General features: G+C 35.0%; 2 protein-coding genes across 2 annotated transcripts in view; one reads left to right on the plus strand and one right to left on the minus strand.

Moving 5' to 3' along the window:
• LOC114333528 (golgin subfamily B member 1-like) overlaps window positions 1-13,640 on the minus strand; it is a 137,504-nt gene that overhangs the window by 58,814 nt on the left and 65,050 nt on the right. The window contains exon 7 of the mRNA XM_028283411.2: window positions 13,002-13,145. Within this exon, the coding sequence (XP_028139212.2) occupies window positions 13,002-13,145 (144 nt within the window). The remainder of the gene's footprint in view (window positions 1-13,001; window positions 13,146-13,640) is intronic.
• LOC114333529 (ras-related C3 botulinum toxin substrate 1-like) lies at window positions 10,363-11,551 on the plus strand. Its single transcript, XM_050648128.1, has one exon. The coding sequence runs from the start codon at window positions 10,434-10,436 to the stop codon at window positions 11,001-11,003; it is 570 nt and encodes a 189-aa protein (XP_050504085.1). The 5' UTR covers window positions 10,363-10,433; the 3' UTR covers window positions 11,004-11,551.

Genomic DNA, 13,640 nt, shown 5'->3' on the forward strand with positions numbered 1-13,640 from the left:
GATTGAAAATTATTATTATGAAATTCAAAAAGTGACCCAATCAAGTTTCAAACCTCTTCTTTCAGGTTCTGAAGAGATTTTTGTCATTATTTTATTACAAAGCTGCTAATTTTAATTATTAACAATTAGCGCCATAGTCCAACTGTATCTTCGCCCCCGTTAGCGAAAATATTTTGATTAGATTTTTTTGCACAAACTTACTCAAAAAGAGGTCCTTATAACACATCCACAGGGTGCCGCACCGGGCGGTGCCGTGGTCGAAAAATTGTTTAAACAATTTTTTTTAAACAAATTCACAAAAATATTTTTTTTATTTCGAACAATATTTTTTTAGATAATTTGGATCATTTTGAACAAAAAGGTTTCTTGTAATTTTTCTCTTAAATTGATTGTTGTCGAGTTACATGCGATTAAAAATTCGAAAAATGCGAAAATGACCATTTTCAAGTCTTAATAACTCGATTGAAAATTATTATTATGAAATTCAAAAAGTGACCCAATCAAGTTTCAAACCTTTTCTTTCAGGTCCTGAAGAGATTTTTGTCATTATTTTATTACAAAGCTGCTAATTTTAATTATTAACAATTAGCGCTATAGTCCAACTGTATCTTCGCCCCCGTTAGCGAAAATATTTCGATTAGATTTTTTTGCACAAACTTACTCAAAAAGAGGTCCTTATAACACATCCACAGGGTGCCGCGCCGGGCGGTGCTGTGGTCGAAAAATTGTTTGTATAATTTTTTTTAAACAAATTCACAAAAATCATTTTTTCATTGCAAACGATTTTTTTTTGGATAATTTGGGTTATTCTGAGCAAAAAAGGTCTCTTGTAATTTTTCTCTAAAATTGATCGTTGTCGAGTTATATGGCCATTTTCGCGGCACCGCCCGGCAGCATATTTATAGATGCTAGCGTGTGTAGACAATAGGGTGTTGAAATCAGTTAGAGTTTGGATAAACAGTACATTTACAGATGCTAGCGTGTGTAGAGACCAGGGTGTTGAAATCAGTTAGGGTTTGGAAAAACAGTACATTTACAGATGCCAGCGTGAGTAGACACCACGGTGTTGAAATCAGTTAGGGTTTGGAAAAACAGTACATTTACAGATGCTAGCGTGTGTAGACACCATGGTGTTGAAATCGGTTAGGGTTTGGAAAAACAGTACATTTACAAATAATCAGACTAACAGATTTGGACACCAGAGTGTTGAAAACAGCTAGATTTTTTAGTGGAAATACATGCATAGGCGCTAACGTCTATTGACATTGATTTTATACAGTATGGTGCAAATGTCTGAAATAAATTCATTATTTCGGAAGCCAGCGACTTAGAAAAATCCTAAAATAGGTCGATTTTTAGGATTTTTCTTGATGATCTACCATGCATAAATCCAAATTGATTCTCGGATATTTCGGTCTCTTCACGTATCCGTCTATCAATTACTCTTTCCCATATTTTCATGGTGTGGCTAAGCAGTTTTATAGCCCTGTAGTTTGTACATTGTTGTATATCTCCCTTGTTTTTGTAAACAGGTACCAGTATACTGCTTCTCCATTCGTCTGGCATTTGTCCAACTTCCATAATTCTATTAAATAGACCTGCTAGCCTCCTTGTTCCTGTCTCTCCCAATGCTCTCCATACTTCCCCAGGAATATCATCTGGTCCTACCGCTTTTCCTTTCTTTATTTTTTGAAGCGCTTGAGCCACTTCCTCGTTGGTTATTTTGGTGACCATTGCTGCTACTGTCTCCGTTGACTCTACAGGCTGTCTGTCAAATTCTTCATTTAATAAGCTGTCAAAGTACTTTCTCCATCTCTTTTTGACATCCCTTTCGTGAACTAGTATTTTATTATTTTCATCTCGGATACATCTAATCTGATTAAAATCTTTTGCTTTCTTTGCTCTCTGTTTAGCTATTTTATATATCTTCGTTTCGCCTTCCCTGGTATCAAGTTGATCGTATAGGTTTGAATACGCTTCTGCTTTAGCTTTTGCTACTGCTACTTTCGCTTCCTTTTTGGCGACCATATAGTTTTGAAGATCTATGTCCGATCTGGTTTCTTGCCACTTTTTATATAATTTTCTCTTCTCTTTTATTTTTCCTTGTACTTCATTTGACCACCACCAAGTTTCTTTATCCTCAAACTTCTTTCCTGACGTTTTACCAAGTATTTCAATAGCCATCTCTCTAATAATATTGGCCATTTTTCTCCAAATTGTGTTAGGGCTTCCTTTCATGTTCCAACATATTTTTTCTACTATTCTTTCCCTGAATAGACCTTCCTTCTCATCTTTTAGCATCCACCACTTGATTTTTTGTGGTCCTCTCCGATATTTTTGTTTAGTTTCGCTTTTTACTTCGATGTCCAGAACAAGCAGCTTATGTTGTTGGCTTACTGTCTCACTAACTATTACCTTGCAGTCCTTGCATTCACGTATGTCTTCTTTCCTTATCATGAAGTAGTCTATTTGGGATCGATGTTGTCCACTTTTGTAGGTAATAAGTTGAGTTTCTCTCTTTTTAAAGAATGTGTTAACAATCGCCATATCCAATGCTGTTGCTAATTCTAGCATGTTATCTCCAGCTTCATTTCTAGTTCCAAAGCCTAATCCCCCATGTCCCCCAAGCCTAATATAAATATTAACATAATTATTTATATAGGGTGTCCAAGAAAAAATTTTTTGAATTAAATTAAGTGACACAAAAAGAAGAATGTATGCAATTTATTTAATTCAAAATACACTCTACTGTCAGAAAACAGAAAAACAGCTTTTTAATAAATAAACATTGCTTTTCGCTTAATTTTAATGTTCAAGCTGCAACCCATCTGTCTCTTGGCAGTTTGAACATTTTAATTTAAGCGGAAAGCAATGTTTATTTATGAAATTATACATATTATATTATTCTTCTTTTTGTATAAATTAATTTAATTCAAAATAATTTTTCTAGGACACCCTATATAAATAATTATGTCAATTTTTATATTACTGAATAGAGAATTGAATAAACTTTCAAATGAGCTAGCACACGACTAAAAAAATCATCGATTGCGTCATCACTCCCAGATGGATGACCTCACTAGTATGGTATATATGTCAAAAAGTCATAATTTAAAATTAAAAATGGAACTGTTTCAGGATTTTTCCTTAAAGTCGGTGGCTTTCGAAATAATAAATTTATCCAGATATTTACACTGTACCTACTGTATAAAATCAATGTCAATAGCCGTTAGCATCTATGCATGTATAACCACTAAAAAAACTAGCTGGTTTCAACACTCTGGTGTCCAGATCTGTTAGTATTTGTAAATGTACTGGTTTTCCAAACCCTAACTGATTTCAACACACTGGTGTCTACACACGCTAGCATACGTAAATATGCCGCCCGGCACCCTGTGGATATGCTATAAGGACCTCTTTTTGAGTAAGTTTGTGTAAAAAAATCGAATCGGAATAATTTCGCTAGCGGGTGAGACGATACAGCCCGGTTTAGTTAGCATAGCGGTCTGAGGCACTCTATCGACAAATCTAGAGGATTTGCGATCGAGTTTTGAGCCCCGGCCGGTGAATAAAAAAATAAAAAGGGTAACGGCATAGTCATAGTCTAAAATTCTAAGGAATCTACGGCTTGGTCTGGAATAAACTGGTGTCTGATCAGCCTATGGAGGAGCGTTACGGCAAGGGATAAGGGCTTGCGGCTAAGTTATTACTCCTCCATGGATTCCTACCGGAAGGGCCTGGATGCCTAAAAAACGGTGTATATAGAACAGTACAGAGGAACAACAAAGAATGTCACTTTTTCATAAATTTTTGCTTTTCTCGCCATGTGGTAGCAAACACTGAGGACTATCGACTAGTCTATCTATTCAGGATAATAACCAGAAAAGTAAGTCTATATAAATTTTCTAAGAATTTGTATCCAGACGAAGAACGATAATTGTCCACACGCTACCGAACAAAAACAAGGAATGTCAGCAGTTTTTTGGTGCATTATTAAATTAATAAGTTAATATAGATTAATATTATGTTAAGATTATAGAATGAAATTCTACTAAGAATCTCTAAAGTAGTTTTTAGATATCACAAGAATTAAACCTTTATTGGTGATTAGTTCAATATGTATAAAATGTGATATTCCTTGTTTTCCCCGTACTCTTCGTGAAGTGCTCACTTGGCAGACGTCAGTAGACCAAGATGGTTGTCTAAGACTTCGTGTAGGGATTCGTCATGTTCCCGGTAGGTATCCATTAACATCGGCTTTAAGACTTTACAATTTTACAATTTAGCAACGTAAATTCTACATATCACTGTTTGGTTTTGGGACTATTTAGCAAGTACAAGAGTTAACTGATGATGGACTGATAGGTCCGAACACGTTCATTCTGAACATATTTATGTAATACAGTTGGATTTTTAAGATTTTTAATTAAATTATACATACTACTAAGGAGTTTTTACTTTGATGTTAGAGCTTTTACTACATGGTATACAGCTAACTCCCGGAAACTTTCCCGTTTTAAATTAAAATTAAATAACCATTTTCAATTTCGTTGCAACACGAAACTACAGCCGCATCATTATTCCAGTTCAATCAGAGAGTGCAGCAAGCACCTCTACCGGTTTCGAAACTTAATAGTCTCTCATCAGGAGGCACATATGCTGCTCTCTCTGACCCAACTAAGACAAACCCCGGCGTGCAGTCACGGATTGCAACGAACGAAATGGCAGGGATGCCCTAGCGGCAACAGCTACCAAAAAACTACATCCAAAAATGTCATTCTACATCCTACCAGACTGAAAACAATGGGAACCTTCTCAGGTAACACCTCCGAGGCTTCTACAATTTTCAAGCCATAACGGATGCTGAGACTAAGGAAGATGAGGGAATTTTACAATTTATAATTCACGTCCCATCTGCTCAGCGCGTTAAAGTTCCAATTAGAATGGTTCCCTTCGTATGAATATATAGAATATATAGAATGACATTTTTGGATGTTGTTTTATGTGCTATTAGATTGAAAACTTAGTTTTTTGATAGCTGTTGCCGCTAGGGCATCCCTGCCATTTCGTTCGTTGCAATCCGTGACTGCACGCCGGGGTTTGTCCTAGTTGGGTCAGAGAGAGCAGCATTGTGCCTCTTGATGAAAGATTAATAAGTTTCGAAACCGGTAGAGGTGCTTGCTGTACTCTTTGATTGAACTGGAATAATGATGCGGCTGTAGTTTCGTGTTGCAACTAAATTGAAAATGGTTAGGTATTCAATTTTGATTTATGTTTACTCCCATTGGAGTACGAAGGGAACCATTCTCGTTGGAACTTTAACGCGCTGAGCAGATGGAACGTGAATTATAAATTGTACAATTCCCTCATCTTCCTTAGTCTCAGCATCCGTTATGGCTTGCAAATTGTAGAAGCATCGTAGGTGTTACCAGAGAAGGTTCCCATTGTTTTCAGTCTGGCAGGATGTAGAATGACATTTTTGGATGTTGTTTTATGTGCTATTAGATTGAAAACTTAGTTTTTTGATGATAGTTTTTTGATAGCAGTTGCCGCTAGGGCAACCCTACCACTTCGTTCATTGCAATCCGTGACTGCACGCCGGGGTTTGTTCTAGTTGGGTCAGAGAGAGCAGCATATGTGTCTCCTGATGAGAGACTATAAGTTTCGAAACCGGTAGAGGTGCTTGCTACACTCTCTGATTGAACTGGAATAATGATGCGGCTGTAGTTTCGTGTTGCAACGAAATTGAAAATGGTTATTCATTTTTTATTTTTTTGCCTGCTTTAGTTTAGAGAAAACTAATAGACGCACAGTAAAGATGGATCACTTGAGAAATACACTTCCCCGAAACAGCTGTTCTCCTTCTTTGGGTACCGTCTTCTTAGCGAAGGTTGGCGATGACTTCTGCAAAGTCTTCTCTATTTTGGGCTTTTCTTATTCGACTTTGAAAGTCTAATCCTGTCCACTCTTTGATGTTGCGCAGCCAGGTAATTTGTCGTCTACCCGGACCGCGTCTTCCTTCTATTTTCCCTTCCATAATAAGTTGAAGGAAGTTATACCTGTCGTGTCTAAATATGTGTCCAAGATAAGATGTTTTACGTCTCTTGACAATTTCTGTGAGTTCACGTTCTCTACTCATACGCCTTAAAACTTCTTCATTTCTAACGCGGTCGGTCCATGGAATTTTCAGCATACGACGAAATACCCACATCTCAAAGCTCTTTAAACGTCGTAACGAGCTGACTGTTAACGTCCAAGCTTCCACGCCGTCCAACAGTACACTATATACATAACACTTTATCATGCGGTATCGTAGGGACAGATCAAGATTGCGGGCAGTGAGTAACTGTCGCATCTTTAAGAAGGTGTTTCTTGCCTGTTCTATTCTACATATTTAATCTCTTGTTCTTGGTCTAAGGTTTCATGTATCCAACATCCTAGGTACTTAAACTTTTTCACTTGTTCAACGAGATTGTTGTTGGCTAGGATGTTTATAACTGGTGTGTGCTTTTTTGAAATTACCATTGTTTTAGTTTTTTTTTACATTCTCCTTGAGACCATATAGTTCTCCTTCCTAGAAACAGCTGTAGTGAAAATAAATTGCAATACATTTTTTGGTATTGCAGAAGGCAAAATGTTTCAATGTTTTATTCTTAGAAAAACTGAGAAAAATCACTTAACAATCGAAATACACATGGGCGAAATACACAGGTATTAATGTATACCCTTTTTATTCAGTTGCAATGTGAAAGCAAAACTTTCTTATTTTTCACTTAGTACAGAGAGCGCAAACCACTAACCAGCACTCTAAATCGACGATTTTCGACTCTAATTATATTGGAGTCATCATCAGAGAGGCGCAGGTTTGCTGTTCTCTGCCCCAAGTGACGAAACTCCGAGAGTTTATCTTCGCATTGCAACCGACGTTATGGAGTAGGTGCCTAGCGATATCTGCTAAATGAGTCAAAGATTTTACCCGTGTTGAGCTGCCCCCCCCCCCACTTGCAAAAATCAAAAAACAAATAGCCCTGATTCTGATTTATGAGCTATTTATGAGCTCTCATATTCTGCAAACTAAAAATTTTGAGCTCGTTCCACTGAGCAGGAATTTAATACTATAGTGGGGGGGGGGGGGGCTGAGTCAGCCCCCCCCCACTACTTAAAAATAGGAATATTGAATCGGTTTTTGCGGCAGAATTACGAGCTATTTATGAGCTCTTGAAATTATATAGTTTCGATTTTTGAGCTCATCCTCTTCACCCCTAAACAACCCTTTAATTGATTTAACTTAAGAGAAAAATGCTGAGAAAACTTAAAATATATCGTATTGCGGATATAATTCCTACAGCTTATATACTCTAAGAATAATCTATTAAATCACGTGCATTTCAATTATTGAGCTACAACCCCTTCGCAAGAAAACCACCCTATCTTCCCGGCTTAAGAGAAAGTTGTACTTAAAATGCATTAAACTAATTATTTGGCGACTACATATCATTTAATAATTTATAAGCTTCCAAATTACGCGCATTTAGATCAGTAAATTGCAATTTATTTTGTATAGTGCAGTCACTGAAGGTAAAAATTAACGATTACCTTCAATTTCGGTGAACCTTCATCGATTTTCACGAAAATTGGTCAGTGGTTAGAGGATACGTCAAGAAACAAAGGTGACATGGTACCACCTTGCGCTTTTACCCTGAGGGTGGATACCGCCCCTTCTCGGGGGTGAAAATTATTTTATAAAAAATAACTGCACAAATCAATAAAAGAACAAATTAAAAGCAAAATTTATTATATAAAGTTAATAAAATAAGTCAATACTTTTTAAGTTATTAAAGATCAAAGATTTTAATTATTCGTGAAAAAAATGCAAGTTATGCAGCGGTTTTTCGTAAATCACTGAAAAACTGTAAGTTTTTACAAAAAAGTTAATAGTAGTTTAATTCGTATATCTTATATTCTAAGAATAAACTCTTAAATCACGCGCCTTTCGATTATAGAGCTACAACCCCTTCGCAAGAAAACCATCCCATATTCCCGGCTTAAGAGAGAGTTGTACTTAAAATAGTTTAAATTAATTATTTGGCGACTACATATCGTTTAATAATTTATGAGCTTGCAAAATATACGCATCTCAGTTATTGAATTGCCATTTTCTTTCTATAGTGCAGTCACTGAAGGTAAAAATCAACTATGACCTTGGATTTCGGTAAATCTCCATTAATTTTCACGAATTGACAATAACAACTTGGGGTTTTAGCCTGGGGTATATGTCACCCCTTCTCGGGGGTGAAAATTACTTTATTAAAAATAACCCCACAAATCTAGAGAGGGACAAATTGTAAGCAAAATTTGTTATATAATGTGATTAAAATAAATCAATACTTTTTGAGTTATTAAATATCAAATATTTTAATTTTTGTGAAATAAAATGCACGCTTTAAAGCTGTTTTTCAAAAATAACTCAAAAACTGTAAGTTTTTACAAAAAAGTTTTCATCACTAAAATTGAAGCTAATAAAAAATATAATAAATTGCTTACTTGAAAAACCCTTTAATGTTAATTTAAAGTAAGTTATTGGTAATTAAATGTATATTTTTTTCTGCGACTGTTCAAATCTAAGGATTCAAGCTCCTAAATAACGGGAAAGAGATGCATTTTTTAACACTTAGGTACTAAATATTTGTCAAAGTACTTAGAAATACCTATCAAAAATGAGCTCCAGAAAAAGTTGATAGCATCAAAATCCGCTCATCAATTTTCGTGAAAATGGATGGAGATTTACCGAAATCGAAGGTCATAGTTGATTTTTACCTTCAGTGACTGCACTATAGAAAGAAAATGGCAATTCAATAATTGAGATGCGTATATTTTGCAAGCTCATAAATTATTAAACGATATGTAGTCGCCAAATAATTAATTTAAATTATTTTAAGTACAACTCTCTCTTAAGCCGGGATAATGGGATGGTTTTCTTGCGAAGGGGTTGTAGCTCAATAATCGAAAGGCGCGTGATTTAAGAGTTTATTCTTAGAATGTAAGCTATACGAATTAAACTACTATTAACTTTTTTGTGAAAACTTACAGTTTTTCAGTGATTTACGAAAAACCGCTTCAAAACATGCATTTTTTTCACGAATAATTAAAATTTGTGATCTTTAATAACTTAAAAAGTATTGACTTATTTTATTAACTTTATATAATAAATTTTGCTTATAATTTGTTCTTTTATAGATTTGTGCAGTTATCTTTTATAAAATAATTTTCACCCCGAGAAGGGGCGGTATCCTCCCTCAGGGTAAAGGCGCAAGGTGGTACCATGTCACCTTTGTTTCTTGAGATATCCTCTAACCACTGACCAATTTTCGTGAAAATCGAAGGTTCACCAAAATTGAAGGTAATCGTCCATTTTTACTTTCAGTGACTGCACTATACAAAATAAATTGCAATTTACTGATTTAAATGCGCGTAATTTGGAAGCTTATAAATTATTAAATGATATGTAGTCGCCAAATAATTAATTTAATGCATTTCAAGTACAACTTTCTCTTAAGCCGGGAAGATAGGGTGGTTTTCTTGCGAAGGGGTTGTAGCTCAATAATCGAAATGCACGTGATTTAATAGTTTATTCTTAGAGTATATACGCTATAGGAATTATATCCGCAATACGATATATTTTAAGTTTTCTCAGCATTTTTCTCTTAAGTTAAATCAATTAAAGGGTTGTTTGGGGTGAAGGGGATGAGCTCAAAAATCGAAACTATATAATTTCAAGAGCTCATAAATAGCTCGTAATTCTGCCGCAAAAACCGATTCAATATTCCTATTTTTAAGTAGTGGGGGGGCTGACTCAGCCCCCCACTAAAGTATTAAATTCCTGCTCAGTGGAACGAGCTCAAAATTTTTAGTTTGCGGAATATGAGAGCTCATAAGTAGCTCATAAATCAGGGCTATTTGTTTTTTGATTTTTGCAAGTGGGGGGGGGGCAGCTCAACACGGGTAAAGATTTCAACCTAATAAAAATATTTAAAACATTTAAAAATATTCAAAATATTTGTAAAGATATTTAATTGAAAACTTATTGGACCAATTTCCTGGTAACACCCCAATGGCTTCTAAAATTTGCAAGCCAGATGGATGCTGAAGCAAAGAAGACAAGAGGGAGTTAAACCCCTTAAACCACATTTTTAATTTTTCCTAAAGTTATGGACCTGGTATATTTTTGATCGAAATTAAAATTCTCACCCAGGTCAAGATACAGTCATATTCTTCCTATTAATCATCGCTGATTATCAGAAAAAGAAAATAAATTTAAAACTCTTATCTTCTGATAAGATACGATAGTACACATAATATTCAACTAGTATAACAAGCAATACAATATTATTAGTAATAAATAGGTGGGTTAATGTGATAATTGTAAAATAAAAATGAACAAAATAGCATGTGTTACATTTGGTGATGAATCAGTTGGTTTAAGAAGCCTTCTTATAACATATACGACGAATGCGTTTCCTGCAGAATATGTACCTACTGTTTGGGACAATGGTGAATACGAGACCACTCTGGATGGCAAAGATGTGAGTTTGTCTCTAATTTCTATGGCAGGTCAACAGGAATACAGTAGATTACGACCACTTGCCTACGAGATGGCGGACATATTCCTGTTAGGATTTTCTATTGGATCTCCAAGCAGTTTAACCAGTCTTCAGATCGTTTGGGTACCAGAAATAAGAAAACTTTGCCCAAATACACCTATAGTGATAGTAGGACTAAAAAAAGATCTAAGAGATAATCCTGACACTGTGAAGTTATTGAAACAAAAAAATCTTAAACCTATACCGTTCTCATATGGTGTAAAAATGGCTCAACAATTAGGAGCAGCGAAATATATTGAGTGTTCTGCTTTGAAACAGGAAGGGGTTAAAGAAGTATTTGAGGAGGTAATTAGAGCCTTTAGAGCCCATCAAAGTAGAAAAAACAAATGTATTATATCGTAATATGTCGAATATGATTATTATCATATTCGACATATCTTATTTTTAAAGACATAATATTATGCCGCATTTATACTCAGCCTTTGCCACTGCTAATGCCGCTGTCGGCAATATTGGCCGAAATACGATATCGACGCGAGTGAAGTGTTTACACCAGTCCTCACCAATGTCGGCAATATCTTCATGACTTCATTACTCACTCGCATTCGCGCTGCCTCTCCTTTGACTTCCGTCACAAAAACAGACTTTTTGGGGAGCACCGTGCAATGGCCAGTAGCATGAGCAGCGGCAGCCCGAGTAAGCTATTTACACATTCACGCTGTTCACTGCCCAATTCCCTGTCCAACAGGACTGAGTGTAAATCCGGTATAAGCTATCGACAAACTATATATAGCTAGTTAATTTTAAACAATTTATTTATACTAGGGACACTTTTGATGTTATTATTTTTACAATATATTTTTTTGTAATTGTCCACACATTAACTAATTATAAATTTTTCTTAAAGTAGATGAAAATGTTGAAAAGTAATAAAAATCCTTTCCAAATTACTTTTTTGTCAATTTAACTTCTCGTCGTATTAAAAAAAAAATGTAGGGCCTTGAAACCCCAAGAACAAGATTCAATAAACGAGATAATTCAATAATTATGCTCTAATCATTACTATTTTCTTCCACAACTCGGAAAATTTCGATCACACGAAAAGAATTGTAATAAAAGAAATGATAAAAAATCATATTTTCAATAATTTCAGTTCTTACACTTTTTGTCGAAAAGTTGAAAATGGCGGAGATTTTGAGCAAAAACGGTTCTGGTTTAAAATCAAGATTGCTGCTAACGCAACGGCGGAATTCAGTCTCGATTTTAAATTTACAGTACCTACTACTGAACCACCTAAAATTAGAAAAATAAAATTTGGGGTAGCTCGGCATGCAAGGTTAGGCCCGTTATTCATCTAACCCGACTGTAGTATTATTATTATTACATAGAGTAACCGCCACCCTACTAGATACATAGAAACACTGAGCTATTACAGTCCTGGACCCTTCACTTGTTGCAATGTTTATTTTTATGTCTAGTGATGTTTAGGACGTCATAAAATGTATAGAAACTGAATATTAACATAGAAAGTTGACAAATAATAGATCAGCTGTATAGGTCTGGATCCCGCGTAAGGGTGTCTAGTCGGACAAACTTTGATATATGGGAACACTGGAACAGGGGAAGTTTTAATTGTGGAACAGGTTAAAAATTTGGAACGGTCAGACCACGAAAACGGTACATGTATTTTGTCCGACAGAACAGACTTAAACTCTCCGAACAGAGATTAAACTCTCATGCAAAAATCAGACTGCTATTTATCACCTGCCATAATTCCTGTCATTTGACATATTCTACATGTTCCACTCATTAAAACGCCCATTTGGTGATAAATAGCAGTCTGATTTTTGCATGAGAGTTTAATCTCTGTTCGGAGAGTTTAAGTCTGTTCTGTCGGACAAAATACATGTACCGTTTTCGTGGTCTGACCGTTCCAAATTTTTAACCTGTTCCACAATTAAAACTTCCCCTGTTCAAGTGTTCCCTTATATCAAAGTTTGTCCGACTAGACACCCTTAAGCTATTAACAAATTTTCAGCTTGCTAATAATCAACTTTTTTTTCATACGCGGGATCCAGACCTGACTTTTATTTTTATAGTTGTCATTTTGTTAAAGTTGTAAAAGTTTTAAATTATTGTAATATTCTTGGTATTTTAATAAAGTTGTTTTAAAGCAGAGTAACAATAGTAATAACTAATAATGTATTTTTTGTATGGAAAACAAAAATTATTTTTAATAGTTTCTTCACAGTAACATGACAGAGATGAAAGTTACATCTGAGAACGGACCGGATTCGCCCACAAGCATAACAATTAGGTACCTACCCATGTATCTAGTAGCTTGGTGCTTACTGTATATGTACTTACACAAATGAATATGTTTATTAAAGAATAACTTACTTTGAGATCTTCAAGTTCTTGCTGCGATTGTTCTAATTTTCGTCTTAAATCATCGCGTTCCTCAATAACGTTTTTAATGTTGTCTAGTTGTTGAATAGTATCTGCAGCAATTTTTTTCTGTTCTGAACAGTATGTTTGTTTGATCTAAAATATATTTTTTTAGTTAATAAACGTATAACTCCAAATTTTGTAAAATATCATTCTAAGAAATATCATTGAAGACAACCCTTGGGCATGGATTTTTCGATATTTACTTTTATGTGTTAGATAATTGTAACAGAAGAAGATAAAGCCATTCAGCCTGTTAAATAAATAAAATAGAAGAAGATGTAGATGCCACACAGTTTGGATTCAGAGGAGGACTAGAAACAAGGAGACTTTGTTCGCTTTTAACGTTCTCACACAAAGACGACTAGATATGAACCAGGATCTCTATGTCTGCTTTATAGTTTATCAAAAGGCTTTTGATAGAGTGCGACATTAAAAACTATTTTCAAGAATGTTTTCAAGAAATATGCTGACTGACACCTGGACCGGAATGCAATAAGTCAATTTATCTTGTGTCTTTGTATGTTTTTTTAATTTTTTTTATAGTGTAGGAAACAAAGGTTGAACCTTGTAAAATGGACACAAGTCCGG

This window comes from Diabrotica virgifera, chromosome 4 (genome assembly GCF_917563875.1).
Source record: "Diabrotica virgifera virgifera chromosome 4, PGI_DIABVI_V3a".
NCBI lineage: Eukaryota > Metazoa > Arthropoda > Insecta > Coleoptera > Chrysomelidae > Diabrotica > Diabrotica virgifera.

Bases quoted from the DNA above. Each gene is read 5' to 3' on its own strand.
- LOC114333529 (XM_050648128.1), top strand. From the start codon at position 10,434: ATGAACAAAATAGCATGTGTTACATTTGGTGATGAATCAGTTGGTTTA.